The sequence below is a fragment of the Mus musculus genome, chromosome 1 (genome assembly GCF_000001635.26).
Source record: "Mus musculus strain C57BL/6J chromosome 1, GRCm38.p6 C57BL/6J".
NCBI lineage: Eukaryota > Metazoa > Chordata > Mammalia > Rodentia > Muridae > Mus > Mus musculus.
The window spans coordinates 155,880,672-155,896,118 of NC_000067.6; the positions used below are offsets into that span (position 1 = coordinate 155,880,672).

A 15,447-nucleotide genomic window follows, 5' to 3' on the forward strand; every position below is an offset into this window, starting at 1 on the left:
AGTGATTTCCTTAGGGTTCTGCTTGGCTGTTTCCAAAGGTCTGTCAGCCATGGACACTTAAATATGTGACTCAGCCGTGCTTAGAGTGAGCTTTAGCTGCTACAATGAACTCATGCTGACTGCTTTTGGCTTCTGTTATTTTTTTCCTGACCCTGTTGCTTATATCATCTTTACCTTATTAAGTAGTCCAAACTCAAAAGCTGGCTACTCTTGATGAGCTAAAGGGCAGCTCTGAGAAAGCTTTCCTCCACGGACCTAGTCACATGCTGCACACATGTCCAACAGTTCCTAATGAACAGCTTTAACGAAGGAAGCTATTTTTAATTTACCTTCCAGCTGAAGCTGGGGAGAGACCACAAGAAAACTTTTGGTTTTCTTTATGCATCATTTGTTGCTAGATTATTTAACTTCACATGTTCTGAAATGGTCTAGAAAAGGAATGGTCAAACCACTTGTGGCCACCTGTGATTTACTTACATGTAGATTTGTACAGCTACATTTTTTTTTATTTAATTGAGCATGGTAAAATATGCAAACGCACATGCTTATTACTGGAATATATAAATATACCACTAATAGAAATGGAGGGTGTTTTCTATTTCAAATAGTCTTATTATGATATACAGCTAGTTGAAGTATGTCTTTTACATATTCATGTATATGTATACCCAAAAAACACTGTCACAAATTGAATATAGAAACAGATATAAGAATACAATTCATTTTACTCAGTCAGACATTAAAATTACTTGCTAAACTCCTAAACAATTCTCTTTTAGGGGAAAATCTATTTTACATTTTTTTTAAGTTATTAGGGCAATGCTTATTTTTTTCAATTTTATCTTTGAGAAAGGGTCTCATGTAGCCTAGGCTGGCCTCAAACTCAATATGTAATCCAGATGACCTTGAATCTCTGATCCTCCTGCCTCCACCTTCCATGACTGGGTCTGTGGTGCTGACAACTGGCCCAGGTTTTTCTGTATGACTGCTGGGTAAACACTCTACCAGCTGTTTCCCTCCCCATTTGTTACTTCTTTTAAAAGTAAATTAATATTTAGTTTCCTTGGTTGGGGGGGGTGGGGGTGTCTTTTTGTAAAATTCTGCCTCCTCCCCCATCTTTCTCTCTCTTTGGTTTCTAAAACTAAGAACTGAACCTAAGCTAGCTGTTGGTGACACACACTTTTAATCACAGCAGTCAGAAGGCAGAGCAGGAGGATCTCTGTGAGTTGGAGGCCAGCCTGGTCTACACCAGGACAGCCAAAGCTATGCAGAGAAACCGTGGCTCAAAAAAACAAAACAGAACTGAACCTCGCTCTAACACTGAGTTAAACCCCCAACCGCCAAAATTGTTAATGCTTAAACCTTTTTTCCAGTTATAATTCCTAATGTGGTAAATATAGATATGTATAAGCACATCTGCAGACACATGAACAAAAGTTCTTTGTGGTTCTCAACAATTTCGACAAGTATAAAGAGGCCAAAACCATCTGAGACCTGCTCTGCCGGGACACTTCCCACCTGAGTGCTAACTCATAGGCATGAGCCAAGGGCTGCAACCAGCAGTGTTCAGAACAGAACAGATAACATCAAAGATAAACATTTTGGTTAAGCAAAGAGTCTGAAACCTGCTGTACTATAAGTACACACATGATGTATGCATCTATATACACACTCTACCTAACTATGCTAAAGATACCTTGGATACTGTTTATAATAGAAATACTAAGTAAAAAACAAACAAACAAACAAACACACAAACAAAAAACCAGCCATGCTTCTATCAGTTAGGTAAAATGATACCTTGAACACATTTTTTTCCTTCTTTCCCTTTTTTCCCTTTTCCCTTTTTTCCCTTTCCTTCCCCTCTTCTCTCCTCTCCTCTCCCTCTCCCCCACCTCTCTTTTATACAGCATCCCTTTATGTAGTCCTGGCTGTCCTGGAACATAAAAATGCAGATCAGGCTGGCCTTGAACTCTCAGAAATCCTCTTGCCTCTGCCTCGCAAGTGCTGTGATTAAAGGTACTTGACTGGTACAGATCTTTCATGCTGTCCAGTGTAGACTCAACACTTCATTGTCTCCTCCCACACATCTTTGGACGGAGAGTCCCTTTTTTCTCTGTAAGTCTGAAAGTTGCTGGTGTCATATCAACCTTCCATAAACGGATGGGACTTTCTTGGGTTCTCTGTTTATGGTCTCTTTCCATCTCTATGTAACTATCTGTACTGGCTAGTTTTGTTTTTTTGTCAACTTGACACAGCTGGAGTTATCACAGAGAAAGGAGCTTCAGTTAAGGAAATGCCTCCATGAGATAAAACTGTAAGGCATTTTCTCAATTAGTGATCAAGGGGGTAGGTCCCCTTGTGGGTGGGACCATCTCTGGGCTGGTAGTCTTGGTTCTATAAGAGAGCAGGCTGAGCAAGCCAGGAGAGGCAAGCCAGTAAAGAACATCCCTCCATGGCCTCTGCATCAGCTCCTGCTTCCTGACCTGCTTGAGTTCCAGTCCTGACTTCCTTGGTGATGAACAGCAGTATGGAAGTGAGAGCTGAATAAACCCTTTCCTCCCCAACTTGCTTCTTGGTCATGATGTTTATGCAGGAATAGAAACTCTAACTAAGACACTGTCACACTGTTTAAATTAGAAGGAGGCTTGGTATATGGTAAAGTAGGGTCTACCCGTTATGATGCTTATTTACCAAGGTCTTGCTCTTTTGACCTTTTGTTCAAAAAATTAACAGAGGTCGACAAAACCCTTTTCAGAAACTGTGGTAGGCCTCTGATTTAAATGGCCTTGGCTCTAGAGATGAATTCAAGAAAAATAAATATCATATGACACTGGATTCATTTGTAATATGAAATTGTTTTGCTGTTTAACATCTAACAAAGCTCTAAATTTTCCCTAAAAAAAATCTTGTATTATTAACCTTGTATCAAAGTACTTCATATTTTTTGTTTATATTTGCTTATTTATATTCATTGATCTATCTGCCCATCCATCTATTATTTATTTATTTATTTATTTATTTATTTATTTTATTTTGAAACAGGTTCTCCTTATGAGTGATCAGACTATATAGTTTAAGCTGGCTTCAAAGTTATAATTCTCCTACCTCAATTTCCTGAGTACTGGAGTTAGAAGTGTGTGCTACCATGCCTAATTCTACTTGCATTTTTTTAAAAATGGTACTTCTAAAAGCCAATTTTTGTTTGTCTAAGACATATAGTTGAGGGCTTTTTTACATTAAAATGTACTAAGTACATTATACACCATGGAGTCTTATATCTCCATACATGTGTATATAATGTATCAGGCTCACCTGATCCTCTCTGCTCCCTTCCTACTCTTCTGGATTCTTTATTTCTTTCCTACTTTCAAATATTTCTTTAAAAAGATTTACTTTTCTGTGTGTGTCGTGTCTATGTGGATGCACAAGGAAGCAAGAAGAGAGCACTGGGTGCCCTGAAGCTGGATTACAGGTAGTTGTGAGACCCCTGACATGAATGCTAGCAACCAAACTTGAGTCCTGTGAAGGGTGGGAAGCACCCTTAACCACTGAGCCATTTCTCCAGCACTGCCCCACCCTGCCCCTTCTAAAGTGATTCAGTTACTATGACAAGGGTTATGTGCAGAAGCATGATGATGTATTTGGTTGCTTTGAGTCAGGGCTTCAGACAGCCCAAGCTGGCTTCAAATTTACTTTATGGCTGAGACTGACCTCAACTTCTAATCTTCCTGCCTCCACTTTGGAATCAGTCCTGTGCCATCACATCCAGGTGCTGGGGGAGGAAAGCGGGGCTTTATGCAGTCTAGACAAACATTCCAGCATCTGATTTACATCTCTAGCCCCAAACAATTGGGTTTCAATGTTTGGAATTTCTAACTAGTGATCTTGCTAAACTGACTCATTATTCTAACAAAGTGCAAATCCAGGGTTTTCCTGTATGTGACAGGGGGTATATGTCTACATGTATGTGCAATTATATGTTCCTACGCATACGTGTGGAAGTCAGGAAAGGTCAGGTGTCCTGCTCTATCGTTCTCTACCTTATTCCTTTGAGACAGTCTCTCACTGACAGAGCTGGCAGTCTCTGCCTGACATTTCTGGGTGTGGTTACAAGCAGACATGGATACTTGCCTAGCGTTTCACATAGGTACTTAAAGGTTCTTATGCTTGCTTGTAAATCAAGCACTCTTACCTAACGCACCATCTCTCTAGCACCAAATTCTGGGTTTTCTATGTGTATACAAACTGTAAGCAATAAAAATTTTGTGTCTTGCCGGGCGTGGTAGTACACGCCTTTAGTCACAGCACTTGGAAGGCAGAGGCAGGCAGATTTCTGAGTTCAAGGTTAGCCTGGTCTGGTCTACAGAGTGAGTTCCAGGACAGCCAAGGCTATACAGAGAAACCCTGTCTCGAAAACCTAAGAAAAAGAAAAAAAAAAGAGGATTTTGTGTCTTCCACTTCCTACTCACAGCTTTTAATAGTTTTTCAAGCCTTACTGAACTCCCTAGAACGTTCACATAATGCTTGATAAACACTTTCAAGGGGAAAGTGCTCTGATTTATGACTAAGCATTGTATCTGCTTTAAGTCTGGGCTTTCTTGTTCTGTGTTCTTGGTTAAAGACAGTTCCTTTCCATGTGTACTCTGATCTGAGGTTTACCTATGTGATCCTAAGTCTTTTTATGAATCCATTCAAGTGACTATGATATTTCCTCTTTAGATTTGTCTGTATAGTATTCAGGATAGAAAAGGACAGCTTTTTCCTTTCTCGTGTTAGTCTTTTATGGATTTAGCATTGAAGTTATATACTAATATCATAAAGCGAGATGAAAATGTATCTCTCTTTTGCATTCTGTGGAAAATAAAGAATTAAACACCTGAGTTTTCCTTGCATGAACTTCTATTAAGCTTTGACAAGTTGAATTAAAAAAAAAAAACTTCACATTTACATTGGCAAGAAATTACTTAGCTTCTTAAAAGTTGTGCATCAAGTGTAGCTGCACTGCCTTCTTCGCTTTTAACCATTCCCATCCAAAAACAAGTAAGTAAAGCACTTTGGCTTAGTTTGTACTCGTTACCTTTCATGTTGGCTTAGTTTGTACTTGTTACCTTTCATGTTGGCTTAGTTTGTACTTGTTACCTTTCATGTTGGCTTAGTTTGTACTTGTTACCTTTCATGTTGGCTTAGTTTGTACTCGTTACCTTTCATGTTGGCTTAGTTTGTATTCGTTACCTTTCTGCTCTGTTCTCTGGCTCTCCTGTTCTTTCTTAGGAGTTCTGGGTTTTACTAGTTCTTTGTCCCAGGCAGCCAAAGCTTGTTTTTCCATTTGTTGGATTTCCGCTTCTTCTGCATCCAGACGCCGCTTCCACTCCAGGAGCTCCTCTGCGTGCTGGCGGCGCTGCATGAGCTTCTGTTCTCGCTTCGTCAGGAACCTAGAGTCACACCGGGAGGACAGTTAGAAAGCCCACCTCCAGGCAGAGGAAACTTTGAAAGCTGTCAGTCATGCCTTACCAACAAGCTGTGCAAAAGCAGCCACTCAGACCATTCTCTCCCTGAGCTTGAAATGACAGATGAAAAATGAGCCAACTTATTTTTTTTAATATGAGAAAATTAGTGTTTTCTTGTAACAGGTTGTCAGGGCAGTGAAGGAAAGCGAGTGGTAAATTCAGAAAAGAAAATCTAATGCGTATTTAAACAAACTTGCGTGACGCTATTATTCAGTAACTTACATACTCCTTTTCTCATAGGTGTCTGTTTTTCATAAGAGAGTATGTAAGAAATTTATTTTAAAAGCTCAGACCAGAAAACACACAAAACTTAAAACAATACAAACCAAAAGCAACTATAAAAACAAACCCCAAGGAGCCCAAATACACAAGCAAACAAACAAAAATGATATATATCCCTTTTTTATTTCTGTTTTCAAATTCAGGTTTTGCTTTTACCTAAGCAATGCAATGTCAGCTGATGCATCTTTTTGTGTATGAACGCTGAGCACCATTTGATGCCCCAAGCCTTGACTCTCTCAATTTAACCTGATTTCTGAAATTAAATCTTATCTTGGGCCTAAAGGGTTGGGAGAAATTATTGATTTAGGAAAAACCATTTTGGTTAGTTGCGAGGCACTAATTAACTGTCCACATACAGATGCTGTGACAAATACAAGATGAGCAGCTGTTATTACTGCTGTTAGGTCTGCAATGACAGCTAACCAGGAAAAAGATCTTGCACATCCAACAAGCAATAAAAGGCCAAGAGGAACTGATGCTTCATTCTCAAACATTTATCATGTCATTTAGTGCAGAGACACTAGGGTAAAGTCCATATGACATGTGACAAGAGGCCTCTGGGCTGCTGTTAAACAAACAAAACTACAAAGAAAAAGAAAAAAGCAAACACAACAAACGAACAGAACAGAGCATGCTCTATCCAAGAGTGCACTGAGAAAGGTGCAAAGTTACCTGACCAACTGGTTGTAGATATACAGCTGGAATTTGGGATGAAGGTTGGGGAAACAGACACTGAGAGAGGCCCAGTGGTGAGACGTAAAGACAGAGAAGAAGTAGTGAACAGGAGAGCAGTGTCTACAAAATAAGGAGGAAGATTTTAAAACCAAGAGATCAAGAGGCAGGAAGAAGGAAAGGGGAAAGCAAAGGAGTCGAATGGAGACCTTTTACTATGCATCCTGACCATCCCACACTGCTTAGGAAGGGACCCCTTATGTGTGGCACACACAAATACATGAGAGACTGTTATGGATCTCATCGATGGATTCTGAATTAATGTGTCTTCTAAAACACTGCATGGCCATCATCTACATTTTCAGGTAAATTTACTTGATTATGAGAATATAATGGGAAAGACGGTGTGAGGCTAAATAGGTCTTCAAGAAGCTTTAACACTGAGTAAATACTATGGCCATGGCCAGTGTGTCAGTAACTCTACCCACACATGGAACTTTGAGCAACTGACTTTTGTAGCTGTACCTTACGTATTTTAAACTAAATTACTGCATTTGTCTTATTTAACATTACCATCATGATCTAGCTTATAATATAAATAAAAATATAATTCAGTAAACCAATTTACAGAATAATTAACTTTGACAACATAAACTTTTAACAGGAAGTATGGGAGATATCTTGTTTTTTAAGACTAACATCAGGCCACTTATATAATAATAATTACAAAAAAATCAATACCCATTTTTTGAAATATCAGGATGTACAATTAGGAATAAAGTGAGCTGATCTTAATAAATACTGTCAGTGAAGAATGTTATGAACAGTTCAATTGTAAGGCTAAAGATAAGAAAATTCCATATATTAAAGTTTTAAAGGCAGAGGAAACTCTTCTTCATTTGTAGTAGTAAACAGATGTCATACTAGGTAAAAATGATAATAAGTCCAGTGATAGTCGGAAAGGCTAACCCTCTTTGACAGAGCATGCTCCTGTTCACATGCAAACAACGGTGACTTGCAGCTAAGGCCACATTTCATTATTGCCTTGGAAGGGCAAGGGTCAGTATCAGTATATCCCAGAAGGGAGAGAATCTAGGTGTGAATCCAGCTGTGGAGTTTTGAAGGGAGGGACATCTTTTTTATACATGTCTTAGACAATATGTCTGCCATCCCTCTGTTTATTTACACATAGGCAGTATGTCTGTTCATCACTCTGTTGATTTTTACACATACACAGTCATTTCTAGATCTGGATTGCCTTGATTTTCTGCACTCAACTTTAAGTAAATGCATTCCTGCACATTCAGAAAGACACTGCAATGTCCCTTGTCATTCTTTATGAATGTACAATAAACTTATTTTGATGCTAATTATCAAAATATCATATAAAACAAAATGCACTTGAAGGTTTAAAAATTGATTTATAGCATTCAAATATCACCCACCCTTTTAAGTGTAAGACTGCTAAACGCATGCATGACCTAGCACAGAAAGTAAAAGAGTATTGCAACACATAAAAGAACTTTTAAAAAATGTATAGCTAACCTTTTTGTCTAGCCTTTTACAGAAAACAATTTTCCTCTATCAGAACAAGAACTGACATTTATTTGTCATTTATTAAAGAGCAAACATATTAAAAATCTCTGTTAAAAAATGAAAAACAAGAGAAATAGCTATTATAAAATTAATAGTTTTAAAAGAGTATAAGAAATTATACATTTGAAACATCTTTGCAGAAACACATTTCCTTATTTAATATGTATATAATATATAACTAATTAAAACCTGACAAAAACCTTAAGATCAAAGGGCTAAGTACCACCATGACCACCACCACACCTCCCTATCCCCCACCCTCCAACCCCTGCTTAGAGCTAGGAATCCTTTGGGATGCTAAACAGGTAACCATATGGGAAGTACAGAAACACAAGTACTTGGGGTTTAAGGCTAGCGTGGGTTATATAATGAGGTTTGGTTTTTTTAAAGGTCAACAAAAGTCATCTATTAGAAATATAAATCTTACCAAGGGCATTACTATCAGTGAAACATTAAAGGCCCAAAGTAGTATCATCACTTTAGAAAATGTCATAAAAATCAATTCAGAAAGTTGACAGTAAACAAAGAATAAGTTTCCTCCCAAGGGACTAGAGAGATGCCTTAGTGGTTAAGAGCACTTGCTGCTCTTGCAGAGGACCACATTTGGTTCTCTAAATCCACACAGCACCTTGGAACTACCACTAATTCCAACTGCAGGCTATCTGGTGCCCTCTTCTGGCCTCAAATGGCACCAGTCAAGTATATGGTGTACATACACACATACAGGTAAAACATTCACACACATGAAAGTCTGTTCTTATTATTTATTTATTTATTTATTTATTTATTTATTTTGTTATATGTGTGTACACTGTAGCTGTCTTTAGACGCTCCAAAAGAGGGCATCAGATTTTTTATATGGATGGTTGTGAGCCACCATTTGGTTGCTGGGATTTGAACTCAGGACCTTTGGAAGAGCAGTTGGTGCTCTTAACCGCTGAGCCATCTCACCAGCCCAAAAATCTGTTTTTAAAAATGTCCCCAAATGTTAATTGTATTGGGAAGGATGGCTACTCTTGGGTGTCTCTGCTATCTACACCACATAGCAGTGTGTAGACATAATGTAGTCATGCAGCTTGTAGTGACTGACTAAAAGGCCTGTACCACTCTCAGGCATTTGAAGGAAGATCTAACCTGAAAAGAGTGATTGTGACACAACTAAAGTCTAAGCAATGAACCTCAACTAAGAAGATGCCTCCATCAGACGGGCAGGCCAAGTCCAGGGAACATTTTCCTGATGGATGACGGAGGTGGGCAGTGACATCCCAGGCAGGTATTCCTGGGCTGTATAAGAAAGCAAGGTGAGAAAGGCATGGAGAAGCAGCAGTGCTCCATGGCCCCTGCTTCATCAGTTCCTGCCTAAAGGCCCTGTGCTGGCTTTCCTTTACAACTGACTATAAGCTATGAGGGGAAATAAACACTTTCCTATAAAAGTTGCTTTGGGCCATGGAATTTATCATAGCAACCAATGAAAACAGGATGGTAATAAAACCTATGACCCATTATTCCTGGAACAATGCAGGACAGGAACTGCTATGATTTGAATGTGAGCTGTCCACACACTTGTTTTCAATGTCCAGTCTTGGGCTTGCAAAACTCTTTTGAAGGCTATAAAGACTTTAGCAAGCAGGCCTGCCTGGAAGAAGATGGGTAGAACCTCTGAAGATTATACCTGCCTCTGGTTCACCTCTGCTTCCTCTGCCACTATGTAAATAGCTGTCTCATGTTCCTGCCACCACAGACAAGGTTACCTGCCTTGCCTATGATGATGAACTAAAATTGCTGAAACCATAACCCCACACAAACCTCTCTTCCCTTCAGTTGTTTCTATCAGGTATTTTGTCACTATGATGAAAAAAGTAACCAATTTAGGAAGAAAGCATAAAAAATTGTTTAAAAAATTCTCCTTAGTGTGATGGGTCAAACAGAGCCTTGCCTGTACAACAGTCTACCACTGAGTTATGGACTGTCTGTCTGTCTACCTGTGAGCAGTGCCTTTTGTAGTCCTGGCTGGTTATGGAGCTTCGATCCTTTGGCAGCATCGCCCAAGTGCTGAGATAACAAGCAGGCAAAACCATACCCAACTCAGGAAATTCTTATTTGAAGAAACCTTTCATTTATGGGATATTCACATATATGTAATATCTGAACATTCAGTTAATAATTCCCTTATCTGTGTCAGCGTCAAGCGCTGTCGCTCTCTGCCCTACTTCCCTGAGACAGGCAGGCTCTCACTGACTCTGGAACTAGGCTAGTAGGCAGCGAGCCCCAGCAATTCTCCTGTCTACTTCCCACCGCACTAGGGATCTGAACTCAGGTCCCCATGCTTACACAACAAGCATTCTTACCTAAAGGGCCATCTACCTGGTCATTCACTCCCTTTAATTTTAAAATTTTGTCTTAAGCAGGGAAAATTAAGGGGACAAAGGAAGGAAAAAAAGTCCTTTATTCCTGATGAAAGTTGAAAAGAAAAATCTCACTAACAAGGTTATGAATCATGTTTACAGTAAAAACACATTTTGACCTCTTTATGACTTATTTACGTGAAAACTTCCTGAGTTTTGAACTATGTTTTTATTTAGCAGCACATGAACATCTTAATGTTACTCATAAATAACCACCTCATGTCATTTACTGAAGGAAAACCCTTGAAGTAAAAGTGTATCAGCTGGCCTTGGTGGCCTAGCCCTTAGTGTCAGCACTTGGGAGGCACAGCCAGGGGAGTCTCTGAGAGTTTGAGGCCAGCCTGCTCTACATAGCAAGTTCAAGGACAGCTAGAACTACACAGTGAGACCCTCTCTCTAAAACAAAACTAAAATAAGTATAACTATTCCTACCTAATTTTGAAACTTTTGAGCAATTAATGTTAACACCACCAAAATCATGTATATAGTTATTTTGAGACTTTTAAATTTATATACATGTGAATATGATTCTTTTAAGAGGCCCCCCACCCTTAAGTCAGAAAATCCATCTTCCTTTGTCTGTTTCTTTTATTCTCTTAAACCATGCTTAAATAGTCATTAAAATGTTTTAATAAGCTCTAACATTGCTTCATGAAAGAACTTATATTTATTTACTTGAGGATTTTTGAGTAATAGGCCGGTGTGGTGGTTTGAATAGGTATGGCCCCCACAGACTCATGTTTAAATGCTTGGCCCATAGGGAGTGGCACTATTAGGAGGTGTGGCCTTGTTAGAAGTGTGTCACTGTGGAGGCAGGCTTTCAGGTCTCTCATGTTCAAGCCATACCCAGTGTGACAAACAGTCCCCTTCTGCTACCCTTGGATCAAGATCCAGAACTCTCAGCTCCTTCTCCAGCACCATGTCTGCCTGGATGCTGCCATGCTTCCCACCATGATGATAATGGACTAAACCGCTGAAACTGTAAGCCAGCTCCAATTAAACATTGTCCTTTCTAAGAGTTGCTATGGTCATGGTGTCTCTTCACAGCAGTAAAACCCTAAGACAGCCAGACTAGCTTGAACTATTTTCTTTGTAGCTTCAGCACTACTATTGGTATTACATGTATGTGCCACCCAAATCTGGATATTTAAAAAAAAATGTTTTCATAGTTTAAATAGTCCAAAGTTATGAACTGGCTTTCTTGTAACCGGGAAGCAAGGGCTTCACTAGAATTGTTTCACTACACAAGTGAAATTCTTCCTATGGTTTGAAGTATTAACTTTAAAATGGTACTCAACAAAAACCTGTTTTCCTTTCCATACTTAGTGTGTTTCAAGACAGTTATATAGTAGATAGACACTTACAGAGGCAAGAAGCTACTTTATAGCTGTTCTCAATTAAATTAACATTTTATGAGTAACTATCACAGAGATATACCTTATATGCTCAGAGCTTATGTATAACCAAACTACATCTAAATAGGAGTTTTCTTTAAAGGAGAAGTCTTAGAGCTGAGTGTGGTGGGGTACATTTGTTATCCCATTAAGAACAAGAGGCTAGCCTGTGTTACGTAGTAAGCTCCAGACCAAGTTAAGCTGTATAGCAAGATCCTTGTCTTGGAGTGTGGCAGCTTCATAAGACTGACCCCTTCTCTGAATTATCAAGAAAAGTGTACTGTCTCCTTTTATTCTTTGTATTTGTTTTCTAAGCATGCTTAACACTTTGGGTCTCTCTAGCAGTTGCAGCTTCCTTGCTTTCTCTAAGGCCCCCTCACTACCCCAGCCATGTATCTGACCTCCATGCCTGCTTCAAGCACATGTCCCTTGTTTTCCCTTCTCTCCATTCTCCAAGTAGCTGTTGGTATTTACATCTTTCCTGTCCTGGAAGTTGTTTTTTAATTGTAATATAAATTGTCCTTGATCTTCAGAGAGAGGGAAAGAGAAGGGTGAGAGGGAGGGAGGGAGGGAGGGAGGGAGGGAGGGAGGGAGGGAGGGAGGGAGGGGCTGTGAGATGGTTCATTAGGGAACAGTGCTTGCTGCCAAGCCTGACGACCTGAGTGCACTATCTCAGATGCGTTGGAAGGAAAGCGTGCATGCCTACAGACTGTCCTCAGGCTGCCATACAAATGCCACAGCTTACTGTTCCCCACCCTCACACACCTCACCACACACCAAAGTGTTTTAAAAATTTTTAAAACATTTAATGGTGAGCTGGGTTGCTCAACGGATAACATGCTTGCAACCCAAGCATGAGGACCTGAGTTTAAATGCCCATAATCCGTGTAAAAGGTGGATCACACACACATGGGTAAGCCCAGCATGCCCACAATAACATGTGAAGTGTGGGTAGGAAAAACCAAGAAAACTTCTGGGTCACCTACTCTTGCATATGCAGTGGTAATCAAGAGACTCATCTCAACCAAGAAGGAAGGTGATTGTCTTCTGAGTTCTATACATATCTGTACTCACATGAACAAAAGCACACACACACTTTTTAAAAATATGTTTTAGGAGGCCAGTTGTGGTGGTGCACGCCCTTAATCCTAGCACATGGGAGGCAGAGGCAGATGAATTTCTTGTGAGTTTAAAGCCAGCCTGGTCTATATAGCAGGCTCCAGGCCAGCCAGAGCTACATGGGCTTGTCTCAAAATAAAGTAGAAAAAATGCTTAAAATAATTTTTTTAGGTGCTGGAGAGAGCACAGTAAAGCATGTGCTGCATGAGCTGAGGACCTGATTTGTATTCTCAGCATGACATAAACGTCAGTGATGGTGGCATGTCCTGTAACCCAGTGTTGGGGTACAGACAGGCTAGTCCTGGGAACTCGCTGGCCATCTCATCTAGTTGAAACAGGGGACTCAGAGTTCAGGGAGAGGCCTGCAAGCATGTGCTTTCCTCACACACACACATATTAGAATATAAAAATAACAAAACACCAGCATGGTGGCTCACATCTGTAACCCTAGCACTCTGGAGACTGAGGAGAATTCCCAGAAGTTTCAGGCCAACCAGGGCTATAAGTAGTGAGTTCTAGGTCAGCCTGGGCTGTAAAGCAAGACCCTGTCTCCAAACAAACAAACAAACAAACAAAGACAAGTCAGTCCGTAGCTCAAGAGCATCCCAGCCTCTCTGGGCTCAGCTGAAGAACTCACCCCCACTCATAAAGCTGAAATTGTCCTTATCTGACCAAGTCTGAGATATGTCACTGAAATAATGATGAGACATCAGGATATAGCATGTACCCTTTCTTCCTTTCTTTTAATATTATCATCAATATATATTTGACTACCACTTTGTTTTTGGTTTTGCTTTCCAAATTACAAAACCCGATTATATAAAAATGAGAAAAATGTAGTTAGTGGCTGTCTAGATAATCTAGTAATCTGCTAACACATTCTCTCTCTGCCTACCCTGACGACGCCCCTCAGTGTGGTTAACCGGACACAGAGCAACACCTACTTCTCGTCCATGCGGCTTCTCATGCTCTTGAGCTTCTGCATGATGCTGCTGGTCTCACTGCTGGAAATCGATATCGGGGAAGGACTGCGGGTCTCCAAGCCGGGTGGCCCAGGACTAGCTGCCTTGTTGTCCTCTGCTTCATCATCATCAGCAAGAGAGCCCTGCAAACCACAGAGCAGGTGCCACTGACCTCGAGATCTCAAGGAGATCTTCAACACAGTCAACATGAGTTTAAACTTAAAATATTTGTAGTAATAACTGAAGGCAAGAGATTAATTACAGAACAGAAATCCATCGCATACTTAAAAGTAGTGTGGATGTAAAATTGCCGAGATGTGGTGGTACATGTCTATAATCCCAGCACTTAGAAAGTAGGTTCAGAAGGATCAAGAATTGACACCAGGTTGAGCTACCAAGAGTGAATTCAAGGCTAGCCCGGTATACACAGTGAGACTCTCCCTCAAAAAATGACTAAATTTTTATGTTATGCATGTTTTACTACAGAAAGGGGAGAGAGAGGGGGAAAGAGAGAGTGCAAAAAAAGTTGTATTATATATAAGAAGTTATTTTCTTAACTAAGAAAATCCAAAGAACTTGGAAATTTTCTGCCAGTGTAATCAAGCACCCAAATGTCCTCTTTGCTTTTTAAAAGTTAAAACACTTAAAAGGAACACAAGGGGATGGGGTGTAGCATAGTGGGTAGTGCTTCCTTAGCAAGTGTGAGCCCTGAGGTTTAATCCCGAGCACAGCTTCAAAATAAAAATAAAACATAACAGGCACTACGGGTATATAAAATGTGTATACACACAAAAAATTATCAAAAGATATAAACTTAAAACATAGCAGGAAAATAAATTTTTTAAACTTTTTTATGAAAAACAGTATGTTCACAGATTTTACAGAATTTACAGGAAAACCGTGGAGGAATTACTGGGTTAACCAGCACATCACTTCTAAGAAGCAAGCAGCAAAACCTGAAGCCAGGTATGATGGCAACTACAATCTCACCCCTGAGGAAGCTGAGGCAGGACAGCCAGCCTCATGACTGACTCGGGCTACAGAGAAGACTGCAGGCCAGCCAGGGCTGTGTAACGATCCTATCCTTAAAACAAACAACAAACCAAACGAAAATCCACAGACAACAGTGACACTTATATACCTTTCCCATAAAATTTAAGTTATACTCATTACTTTACAAGAAGATAGGTACAGATCATCTTGTCTGTTTAAATTTCATGAAATTACAAACAAAGCAGACCTGTTCTCTTTTCCTTCCTGCTCCTGAACAAATGAGACCTAAAGTCACTAGAAAGAGAAGCATGTCCCCACCTGTGTCTAGGGGAAGGGTGGGGGACGAGAGCTGAGCAGAGTAAAAAGCATCTAATTCCGGAGCATGGCGCAAGCGGAGGATCCCAGTAACCAGGACGACATGTTAGTTCCTGTGCAATAAGTGATCAGCACCACGGCCTGAGCACAGACACACATGGGGAGCAGTTAGGACCGCCTTTCCACAGAGAACACCCTA

The 15,447-nt window shown here is 40.0% G+C and overlaps 1 protein-coding gene and 2 long non-coding RNA genes across 15 annotated transcripts in view; 1 reads left to right on the plus strand and 2 right to left on the minus strand.

Annotated features, from left to right (window-relative positions):
• The window catches only part of Cep350 (centrosomal protein 350), a 128,307-nt gene that overhangs the window by 35,708 nt on the left and 77,152 nt on the right, over positions 1-15,447 (minus strand). For 5 of the 10 annotated variants that reach the window (XM_006529903.4, XM_030243199.1, XM_006529904.4 and 2 more), the window contains exons 27-29: positions 13,923-14,083; positions 6,465-6,587; positions 5,236-5,435 (exon numbers count right to left, since the gene is read on the minus strand). In XM_006529903.4, the coding sequence (XP_006529966.1) occupies positions 5,236-5,435; positions 6,465-6,587; positions 13,923-14,083 (484 nt within the window). The remainder of the gene's footprint in view (positions 1-5,235; positions 5,436-6,464; positions 6,588-13,922; positions 14,084-15,447) is intronic. The other 5 variants (NM_001039184.1, XM_006529907.4, XM_006529906.4 and 2 more) reach the window with 1 other exon arrangement.
• The window catches only part of Gm51652, a 34,124-nt gene that overhangs the window by 14,550 nt on the left and 4,127 nt on the right, over positions 1-15,447 (plus strand). For 2 of the 3 annotated variants that reach the window (XR_003948067.1, XR_003948063.1), the window contains one exon: positions 13,892-14,101. This is a non-coding gene — a long non-coding RNA (predicted gene, 51652). Of the gene's footprint in view, positions 1-13,891; positions 14,370-15,447 lie in introns of all 3 variants that reach the window. The other variant, XR_003948064.1, reaches the window with a different exon arrangement.
• Positions 211-5,228, minus strand: Gm37383. 2 transcript variants are annotated; one of them, XR_003948068.1, is made up of 2 exons: positions 5,112-5,228; positions 211-5,080 (listed from the first exon to the last, which is right to left on the minus strand). It is a non-coding gene; the product is annotated as a predicted gene, 37383 (long non-coding RNA). The 2 variants fall into 2 exon arrangements; XR_003948069.1 differs by having other exon boundaries at positions 5,143-5,227.